General features: G+C 58.3%; 1 protein-coding gene across 2 annotated transcripts; it reads right to left on the reverse strand.

Annotated features, from left to right (window-relative positions):
- Nucleotides 1-257: 257 nt before the first annotated feature.
- Nucleotides 258-10622, reverse strand: MAPK7 (mitogen-activated protein kinase 7). Of its 2 annotated transcripts, XM_058860851.1 has the most exons (7): nucleotides 10581-10622; nucleotides 8061-8252; nucleotides 5988-6153; nucleotides 3481-4736; nucleotides 1775-2178; nucleotides 1544-1671; nucleotides 259-501 (listed from the first exon to the last, which is right to left on the reverse strand). In XM_058860851.1, exons 2-7 carry the CDS (start codon nucleotides 8245-8247, stop codon nucleotides 360-362), a joined length of 2283 nt encoding a protein of 760 aa, XP_058716834.1. In that variant the 5' UTR covers nucleotides 8248-8252; nucleotides 10581-10622; the 3' UTR covers nucleotides 259-359. The 2 variants fall into 2 exon arrangements, with proteins under 2 accessions (XP_058716835.1, XP_058716834.1); XM_058860852.1 differs by lacking the exons at nucleotides 8061-8252; nucleotides 10581-10622 and having other exon boundaries at nucleotides 258-501; nucleotides 5990-6119.
- Nucleotides 10623-10665: the final 43 nt, after the last annotated feature.

Consider the following 10665-nt stretch of genomic DNA (forward strand, 5'->3'; position numbering starts at 1 on the left):
GTGTCCATCTGTCCGTGTGTCCGTCTGTCCGTCCGTCAGGGCTCGTCCGCAGCCAGCATCATGGGGGCGATCCCAGCTGGAGGTCGCGCTGGAGGCTCTCCAGGGAGCTGTGTCCGTGTGTCCGTGGGTGTGTCCGTCTGTCCGTGGGTGTGTCCCTGGGTGTGTCCGTGTGTCCGTGTGTCCGTCAGGGCTCGTCCTCAGCCACCATCATGGGCGACCCCAGCTGGAGGTCGCGCTGGAGGCTCTCCAGGGAGCTGTGTCCGTGTGTCCATGTCCGTGTCCGTGTGTCCATGGGTGTGTCCGTGTGTCCCTGGCTGTGTCCATGTGTCCATCTGTCCGTGTGTCCGTCTGTCCGTCCGTCAGGGCTCGTCCTCAGCCAGCATCATGGGCGACCCCAGCTGGAGGTCGCGCTGGAGGCTCTCCAGGGAGGCCGGGCTCAGCCGGTGAACCTCCAGCCAATCGGCCAAGAGCGACGCCGAGAGCGGCGCCGAATCGCCCTGGCTGGGGTGGGGGAGGGGTGGGGGGGGTGGGGGAGGGGTGGGAGGTGGGGGAGGGGCGATGGAGAGACAATTGAAGCGAAGAAATCCAATTAAACCGAATTAAATTAAATAAAAAGCAAAGCAAATCCAACCCAACCAAACCCAACCAAACCCAACCCAATTAAACCCAAATCAACCAAACTCAACCAAACCCAACCGAACCAAACCCAACCCAATTAAACCCAAATCAACCAAACCCAATTAAACCCAAATCAACCAAATTAAATCAACTCAACCCAACCAAACCCAACCCAACCCATCCCAATTAAGACCAACCCAACCAAATTAAGTCCAATCAACCGAACCCAACCAAACCAACCCAACCAAACTCAACCAATCCAACTCAACCCAACCAAACCCATCCCAATTAAACCCAACCCAACTCAACTAAATCCAACCAAAAGTAACCAAACCCGACTCAACTCAACCCAACCAAACCCATCCGAACTCAATTAAACCCAAATCAACCAAATTAAATCAAATTAACTCAACCAAACCAAGCCAAACTCAACTAAACTCAACCCAACCCAACCCAACCAAACCCAACCCAACCCAACTCAACCAAAACCAACCAAACCCAACCCAATTAAACCCAAATCAACCAAATTAAATCAAATTAACTCAACACAACCAAACCAAACTCAACCCAACCCAACCAATCCCAACCAATCCCAACCAAACCAAACCAAACCCAACCAAATCCAACCAAACCCATCCCAATTAAACCCAACCCAACTCAACCAAATCCACCCAAACTCAACTCAACCCAACCAAAACCAACCCAACCCAACCAACCCCAACCAAACCCAACTCAACCAAACCCAACCAAACCCAACCAACCCAACCAAACCAAACCCAACTCAACCAAACCAATCCCAACCAAACCCAACCCAACCAAACCCAACCCAACCAAACCATGACCCAACCAAACCAAACCCAACCAAACCAAACCCATCCCAACCAAACCCAGCCCCTCCCCCTCCCCTCCCCCTCCCCCTCCCCACCTGTCCTTGGCCTCCCCCACCATGTCCAACGATTGGCTCAGGAACTCTTCCAGGTCGAAGCCGACGCCGTAACCGGCGCCGCTCCCCTTGGGCGTCACCGGGAACACCGGCGGCAACGGATCCTCCACCTGCGCCGGGGGATGGGGGGCGTGGCCACGATCCGGGAGGGGGCGGAGCCACCCCCGTGACCCCTCCCCCATCTCTCCAAAGCCCCTCCCCCACCCCCCTCACCTGCGACTTTTGGAGCTGCTGCGTCACCGTGGCCACGTCGGCGTCGCCGCCGGTTTCCGGCCACGCCCCCGGCCACGCCTCGGCGGGAGGGGGCGGGGCCACCGGAGGAGGAGGAGGAAGAGGAGGAGGAGGAGGGGGCGGGGCCGTCTGTCGCGGCGGGGCGCCGCCGTCGGCCATCTTGGTCCAGCGCTCCAGGAGGTGCCGGTCGTCGTCGGTGAGGACCAGGCCGTGGAGCCCCTCCCCCCGGGGGCGCGGCTCGCGCCGCTCGCGCTCGCGCTGCTTCTTCTCGCGTTCTTTGGCGCGCTCCTGGCGCCGCCGGCGCTTCTCCTCCCGCTCCCGCTGCCGCTCGGCCGCCGTCACCGGCTTCCGGCCCTCGGCGGCCTCGGGGGCGGGGCAGGGAGGGTCTGGGGGCGGGGCGATGAGGAGGAAGAGGAGGAGGAGGAGCCAATCAGGGCGTTGATCGCCCGATGACATCATGGGCGGCGCGATGATGTCACGGGTGAGCTCGGCGAAGGGCCGGTGACGTCATCGGGGACGCGATGAGGTCATGGGTTGTCGCACCGATGTTCACGGTGATGTCATTGATGGCGCGATGATGTCATCGGTGACAAAATGATGTCATCGGTGACCTCATCGACGAGCCGGTGATGTCATCAATGCCCCTCAACCAATCAGAGCTCGAGCCGACCAATGACCTCGTTGATCGCCCAGTGATGTCATCAATGTCCCGATGACGTCACCAATGACCCAATGATGTCATCAACGACCCGATGACATCATCCATGACCCAATGACGTCATCAATGACCCAATGATGTCATCCATGACCCCATGACACCATCGATAACCCAATGATGTCATCAACGCCCCCAACCAATCAGAGCTCAACCCAACCAGTGACCCCGTTGATCACCCAATGATGTCATCAATGACATCATCAATGACCCAATGACGTCATCAACGCCCCCCCAACCAATCAGAGCACAGCCCAACCAATGACCCCATTGATCACCCAATTACATCATCAATGACCCCATGACGTCATCAATGACCCAATGACGTCATCAATGACCCCATGATGTCATCAATGACCCAATGACGTCATTGACGCCCCCAATCAGAGCTCAACACCACCCAACACCCCATTGATCACCCAATGACATCACCAATGACCCAATGACGTCATCAATGACCCTGACCAATCAGAGCTCAACCCAACCCCAACCAATGATCACCCTATGATGTCATCAATAACCCCATGATCTCATCAATGACCCGATGATGTCATCAACGTCCCCAACCAATCAGAGCTCAACCCAGCCCAACAAATGACCTCATCGACGACCCCATGATGTCAATGACCCAATGACATCATCAATGACCCCACAAACCCACTGATGACCCAATGATGTCATCAACGACCCAATGACGTCATCAACGACCCCACTGACGACCCGATGACATCATCGACCTAATGACCTCATCGATGACCCCATCCATGACCCAATGATGTCATCAACGACCCAATGACCTCATCAACGACCCCACTGTTGTCCCAATGACATCACCAACGACCCAATGACGTCATCAACGACCCAATGACCCCATCCATGACCCAATAACGTCATCAACGACCCAACGACATCACCAACGCCCCCCCAACCAATCCCAGCACGGGCCCCGCCCCTCCCCCCTCCTCTTCCTCACCTTTACTCCGGTTCCTCATGGCCGACTTCATCAGCGCCGCCTTCAGCGCCGCCTTGGTGTCGTCCGAGATGGCGCCGTCCCTCTTGGGCGCCGCCGCCGCCGCCGGCGCCGCCCCCGGCTCCGCCTTCACCCGCGGCGACTCCATCGGGCAGTCGGGGGCGGGGCCCGGGCTGGGCATGTCCACGTCGGCGCACGGCGGCCACGCCGGGCCGGCCGCCATGTTGACGTTGGCGTCGGCCATCTTGAGGTTGGCGTCCGCCATATTGACGCCGCTGTCGGCCATCTTGACGCCGCCGTCGGCCATTTTGACGCCGGCGTCAACCACGTGGATGCCGGCCATGTTGGCGTCGGCCATTTTGACCCCGACGTCCGCCATGTTGGCGTCGGCCATTTTGACCCCGACGTCCGCCATGTTGGCGTCGGCCATTTTGATTCCGGCCTCCGCCGGCGCCGGCGCGATCTGCCGGCGGATGCCGTCGCGCCGGGCGTGGAAATCGGCGATCTCGGCCACGATGGCCGCCTTGATCTCCTCTTTGGTCAGGGCCTGGCGGTCGAAGGCGAAGTCGAAGGCCGGGACGCACTCGGGCTCGTCCTCGGGGTCGTGGTACTTGGCCAAGAACGGGTGACGCAACGCCTCGGCCACGCCCACCCTCTCCCGCGGATCGAACCGCAACATCCGCCCCAACAGCGCCAACGCCGCCGGCTCGGCCGCGCCGAAAAGACTCTCCCACGGCACCGCCGGCCGCGGCGGCAAACTCTGCACGTAGGCACGCACCCGCTCGGCGCCGATGGCCGCCATGACGCCGGCCGGCGGCGTCCCCAGCACCGCCATGATCAGCTGGAGCTGGTGGACGTAATTGCGACCGGGAAAAAGCTGCCGGCGTCCGAGCATTTCGGCAAAAATGCAACCCACCGACCACATGTCGATGGCGCGGGTGTAGCGGTGGAGCGAGAGGAGCAGCTCCGGCGCGCGGTACCAGCGCGTGGCGACGTATTCGGTGAGGAACGCCTTGGCCTGGCGCGGGTCGGCGCCCAGGCCGCGGGCCATGCCGAAATCGCCGATTTTCAGCTCGCAGTTCTCGTTGACCAGGAGGTTGCTGGGTTTGAGGTCGCGGTGGAGGACGTTGGCGCTGTGGATGTATTTGAGGCCGCGGAGGAGTTGGTAGAGGAAGTAGCGGACGTGCTCAAGGGTGAGGGGTTGGGAGGAGTGGATGATCTGGTGGAGGTCGCTCTCCATCAGGTCAAGGACGACGTAGCTGGAATGGGGTGGGGGTTGGGTTGGTGGCCGTGGTGGTCATGGTGGCCACCATGGTGGTTATGATGGCCATGGTGTTGGTTGTGGTGGTGGTGATCGTGGTCATGGTGGTAACCATGGTGGTCATGGTGGTGACCATGGTGGTCATGGTGGTGGTGACCATGGTGGTGGTGACCATGGTGGCCATGGTGGTGGTGGTCATCATGGTCATGGTGGTGACCATTGTGGCCATGGTGGCCATCATGGTCATGGTGGTGACCATGGTGGTCATGGTGGCCATGGTGTTGGTTATCATGGTGGTGACCATGGAGGTTATTGTGGTGGTTGTGGTGACCATGGTGGCCATGGTGGTCATTGTGGTGGTGGTGGTCATGGTCAGGTGGTGACCATGGTGTTCATCATGGTCATGGTGGCGACCATGGTGGTGGTGGTGGTGGTCGTGGTGGTGGTCATGGTGGTGACCATGATGGCCATGATGGTCATGGTGGTCATGATGGTCATCGTGGTCATGGTGGTGGCCATGATGGTTGTGGTGGTGGTCATGGTGGCAACCATGGTGGTGACCATGGTGGTCATGGTGGTGGTCATGGTGGTGACCATGGTGGTCGTGGTGGTCATGGTGGTGATTGTGTTGGTGGTACCAACCCAACCCAACCAACCCAACCCAACTCAACCAAACGAAACCAAACTCAACTCAACCAAACAAACCCATCCCAATTAAACCCAAATCAACCAAATTAAATCAAATCAACCCAACCCAACCCAACCAAACCCAACCCAACCAAACCCATCCCAAACGAAACCCAACCAAACCCAACCAAACCCAAATAAACCCAAATCAACCAAATTAAATCAAATCCACCCAACTCAACTCAACCAAACCCAACTTAACCAAACCCAACCCAATTAAACCCAAATTAACCAAATTAAATCAAATCCACCCAACCAAACCAAACCAAACTTAACCAATCCCAACTCAACCCAACCAAACCCAACTCAACCAAACCCAACCAAACCCAACTCAACCAAACCAACTAAACCCAAATCAACCAACCAAACCAAAACCAACCAAACCAACCCAACCCAACCCATCCCAATTAAACCCAACCCAACCAATCCCAACCAAACCCAACCCCACCAACTCAACCCAACTCAACCAAACCCAACCGATCCCAACCAAACCCAAACAAACCCAACCAAACCCAACCAAACCCAACTCAACCAAACCCCACCCCTCCCCCCTCCCACGCACACGGAGCGGAACTCCCCGTAGGGCCCCGCCGGCCGCAGGATGTCCTTGATGCCGATGATGTTGTCGTGCTTGAAGTGCTTGAGGATCTTCAGCTCCCTCAGCGTCCGCTTGGCGTTGGTCACCACGTCGAAGGCGTTGGGGATCTTCTTGATGGCCACCTGCTGGCCTGGGGGTGGGGGAGGGGAGGGGAGGGGGGGTGGCCACCAGGTGGGTCCTAGGGGTGTCCCCAGGTGTCCCCAGGTGCCTTCAGGTGGCCCCAGGTGCCTTCAGGTGGCCCCAGGTGTCCCCCAGGTGTCCCCAGGAGTGTCCCCAGCTCCCCCCAGGTGTCCCCAGGTGTGTCCCCAGCTGTCCTCAGGTGTCCTCAGGTGTCCCCAGGTGTGTCCCCAGGTGTCCCCAGGTGTCCCCAGGTGTCCTCAGGTGTCCCCAGGTGTGACCCCAGGTGTCCCCAGGTGTCCCCAGGTGCCTTCAGGTGTCCTCAGGTGTGTCCAGACCCCCCCAGGTGTCCCCAGGTGTCCCCCAGGTGTGTTTTTGGTGTCCCCAGGTGTGACCCCAGGTGTCCCCAGATGTCCTCAGGTGTCCCCAGGTGTTCCCAGGTGTGTTCAGGTGTCCCCCAGGTGTGTCCCCAGGTGCCTTCAGATGTCCCCAGATGTCCCCAGGTGTCCCCCAGGTGTGTTTTTGGTGTCCCCAGGTGTGACCCCAGGTGTCCCCAGGTGTCCCCCAGGTGTCCCCAAGTGTCTCCAGGTGTGTCCCAGGTGTCTCCAGGTGTCCCCAGGTGCTCCCCAGGTACCCCCAGATGTCCTCAGGTGTGTCCCAGTTAACTCCCAGGTGTCCCCAGCTCCCCCCAGGTGTCCCCAGGTGTGTTTTTGGTGTCCCCAGGTGTGTCCCCAGGTGTGTCCCCAGCTCCCCCCAGCTGTGTCCCAGGTGTCCCCAGGTGTGTCCAGGTGTCCCCAGGTGCTCCCCAGGTACCCCCAGATGTCCTCAGGTGTGTCCCAGCTCCCCCCAGCTGTCCCCAGGTGTCCCCAGGTGTCCCCAGGTGTGTTTTTGGGTGTCCCCAGGTGTCCCCAGCTCCCCCCAGGTGTGTTCCAGGTGAGTTCTAGACCGGGTTCTAGACTGGGTTCCAGAACGTTCTAGACTGGGTTCTAGATCGGGTTCTAGAACGTTCTAGATCGGGTTCTAGGTGTGTTCTAGAATGTTCTAGAGCGGTTCTAGACTCGGTTCTAGATCGGTTCTAGACTCGGTTCTAGATTGTTCTAGAGCGGGTTCTAGAGAAGGTTCCAGACTGGGTTCCAGGTGTTCCCAGCTCCCCCCAGGTGTGTCCCAGGTGTCCCCAGGTGTGTCCCCAGGTGCCCCCAGGTGTCTCAGCTGTCTCCAAGTGTGTCTCAGGTGTCCTCAGGTGTCACATGGAACCTCCAAGTACCCCCAGGTGTCCCCAGATGTCCCCAGGTGTGTTTTTGGTGTCCCCAGGTGTCCCCAGGTGAGGTTCAGGTGTATCTCAGGTGTCTCCAGGTGCCCCTCAGGTGTCCCCAGATGTCTCCAAGTGTGACTCAGGTGTCCCCAGCTGTCCCCAGATACCCCCAGGTGTCCCCAGGTGTCCCCAGGTGTGGTTTTGGTGTCCCCAGGTGTCCCCAGGTGTGTCTCAGGTGTGTCTCAGGTGTCCCCAGGTGTCCCCAGGTGTGGTTTTGGTGTCCCCAGGTGTGGTTTTGGTGTCCCCAGATGTCCCCAGGTGTCCCCAGGTGTCCCCAGGTGTGTCCAGCTGTATCTCAGGTGTCCCCAGCTCCTCCCAGGTGTCCCCAGGTGTCCCCAGGTGTCCCCAGGTGTGTCTCAGGTGTGTCTCAGGTGTCCCCAGGTGTCCCCAGGTGTGGTTTTGGTGTCCCCAGGTACCCCCAGGTGTCCCCAGGTGTGTCCCAGGTGTGTTTTTGGTGTCCCCAGGTGTGACTCAGGTGTCCCCAGCTGTCCCCAGGTACCCCCAGGCATCCCCAGGTGTGTCCAGCTGTATCTCAGGTGTCCCCAGCTCCCCCCAGGTGTGTCTCAGGTGTCCCCAGGTGTGTTTTTGGTGTCCCAGGTGTCCCTCACCCGTGTCCCGTCTCCGTGCCGAGCTGACCACGCCGTAGGCGCCGGTGCCGATGGTCTCGATGATCTCGTATTCGTCGCCCACCTCGAAGGTGACGTCGAGCGCCCGCGCCTTGAGCAGCGCCAGCGGCCCCGGGGGGTCCCGGGGGGCTCCGGGGGGGTCCTCGGGGGCGGGGTCGGGCTCGGACATCGCACCTGGGACAGGTGAGAGACAAAAATCACCTGAGAGAGGCCAAAAATCACCTGAGAGGGGCCAAAAATCACCTGAGAGGGACCAAAATCACCTGAGAGGGACCAAAATCACCTGAGAGGGACCAAAATCACCTGAGAGGGACCAAAATCACCTGAGAGGGACCAAAAATCCACCCAAAGAGACCCAAAATTACCTGAGAGGGGCCAAAAATCACCTGAGAGGGGCCAAAAATCACCTGAGAGGGACCAAAATCACCTGAGAGGGACCAAAATCACCTGAGAGGGACCAAAATCACCTGAGAGGGCCAAAAATCACCTGAGAGGGACAAAAATCACCTGAGAGGGGCCAAAAATCCCCACAGAGAGACCCAAAATCACCTGAGAGGGGCCAAAAATCTGCTGAAATGGACCCAAAATCCGCTCAAAGAGACCCAAAATCCCCTCAGAGAGACCCAAAATTCACCCAAGGGGTCCCAAAATTCACCCAAGGGGTCCCAAAATCCCCTCAAATGGACCCAAAATCCACCCAAAGAGACCCAAAATCACCTGAGAGGGGCCAAAAATCTGCTGAAACGGACCCAAAATCCACTCAGAGGGACCCAGGGGGTCCCAAAATTGCCTCAAAGGGACCCAAAATTCACTCAAAGAGACCCAAAATCCACTCAAAGGGCCCCAAAATCCACTCAAAGAGACCCAAAATCCATTCAGAGAGACCCGGGGGGTCCCAAAATCGCCTCAAAGGGAACCAAAATCCACCCAAGGGGTCCCAAAATTCACTAAAAGGGGCCCAGGAGGACCCAAAATTCACTCAGAGGTGTCTGGGGGAACCCAAAATCGCCTCAAAGGGACCCAAAATCTCCTCAGAGAGCCCCAAAATCCACCCGGAGAGACCCAGAAAGTCCCAAAATTCACTCAAAGGGACCCAAAATCCACCCGGAGGGTCCCAAAATTCACTCAGAGAGGTCGAGGGGGTCCCAAAATCCTCTCAAAGAGACCCAAAAATTCCCTCAAAGGGGCTCGGGGGGTCCCAAAATTCACTCAAAGGGAACCAAAATTCACCCAAGGGGTCCCAAAATTCACTAAAAGGGGCCCAAAAATCCCCTCAAAGGGCCCCAAAATCCACCCAGAGAGACCCAAAATCCACTCAAAGAGACCCAAAATCCCCTCAAAGGGCCCCAAAAATCCCCTCAAAGGGACCCAAAATCCCCTTAAAGAGACCCGGGGGGTCCCAAAATCCTCTCTGAGGGACCCAGGAGGACCCAAAATTCACTCAGAGGGGTCTGGGGGAACCCAAAATCGCCTCAAAGGGACCCAAAATCCACTCAAAGAGACCCAAAATCCCCTCAAAGGGACCCAAAATCGCCTCAAAGAGACCCAAAATCCCCTCAAAGAGGTCGAGGGGGTCCCAAAATCCTCCCGGAGAGACCCAGGGGGTCCCAAAATCGCCTCAAAGGGCCCCAAAATTCACCCAAGGGGTCCCAAAATTCACCAAAAGGGGCCCAAAAATCCCCTCAAAGGGACCCAAAATCCACTCAAAGAGACCCAAAATCCTCCCGGAGAGACCCAGGAAGTCCCAAAATCCACTCAAAGGGACCCAAAATTCACTAAAAGGGGCCCAAAAATCCCCTCAAAGGGACCCAAAATCCACTCAGAGAGACCCGGGGGGTCCCAAAATCCCCTCAGAGGGACCCAGGAGGACCCAAAATCCACTCAAAGGGACCCAAAATCCCCTCAGAGAGACCCGGGGAGACCCAAAATTCACCCAGAGAGACCCAAAATCCCCTCAAAGGGCCCCAAAATCCACTCAAAGGGCCCCAAAATCCACTCAGAGAGACCCAGAAGGTCCCAAAATCCGCTCAAAGGGACCCAAAATTCACTCAAATGGACCCAAAATCCACTCAAAGAGACCCAAAATTCACTCAAAGAGACCCAAAATCCTCTCAAAGGGTCCCAAAATCCTCCCGGAGAGACCCAGGGGGTCCCAAAATTCACCCAGAGAAACCCAAAATCCACTCAAAGAGACCCGGGGGGTCCCAAAATCCTCTCTGAGGGACCCAGGAGGACCCAAAATTCACTCAGAGAGGTCTGGGGGAACCCAAAATCGCCTCAAAGAGACCCAAAATCCACTCAAAGAGACCCAGAAAGTCCCAAAATCCCCTCAAAAGGCCCCAAAATCCCCTCGTGGCGCTCGCGCCGCCTCAAATTCGGAATTCCCAGAACCGGGAAAGCCTCAAATCCTCCCAAAAACCAAACCCGGGACCCCTCCCCCACCCCAAATTCCGCCCCTCCCCCACCTCCCATCCCCCCCCTCCCCTCCCCCCCCCTCCTTACCCCCCCCACGGCGCCTCCGCGCCGCTCCCGCCGGACCCCGGAAGTGGCACCGCCCGGCCACGCCCCCTTCCCTCGCTGGCCCCGC

The sequence above is a fragment of the Poecile atricapillus genome, chromosome 34, assembly GCF_030490865.1.
Source record: "Poecile atricapillus isolate bPoeAtr1 chromosome 34, bPoeAtr1.hap1, whole genome shotgun sequence".
In the NCBI taxonomy this organism is placed as follows: domain Eukaryota; kingdom Metazoa; phylum Chordata; class Aves; order Passeriformes; family Paridae; genus Poecile; species Poecile atricapillus.

Coding starts and splice junctions, on each gene's coding strand:
- MAPK7 (XM_058860851.1), bottom strand. CDS start 8,247: ATGTCCGAGCCCGACCCCGCCCCCGAGGACCCCCCCGGAGCCCCCCGG. Junction 6,154..8,060: donor GGCACGGAGACGGGACACGG/GTGAGGGACACC, acceptor CCCCACCCCCAG/GCCAGCAGGTGGCCATCAAG. Junction 4,737..5,987: donor TACGGGGAGTTCCGCTCCGT/GTGCGTGGGAGG, acceptor ACCCCATTCCAG/CTACGTCGTCCTTGACCTGA.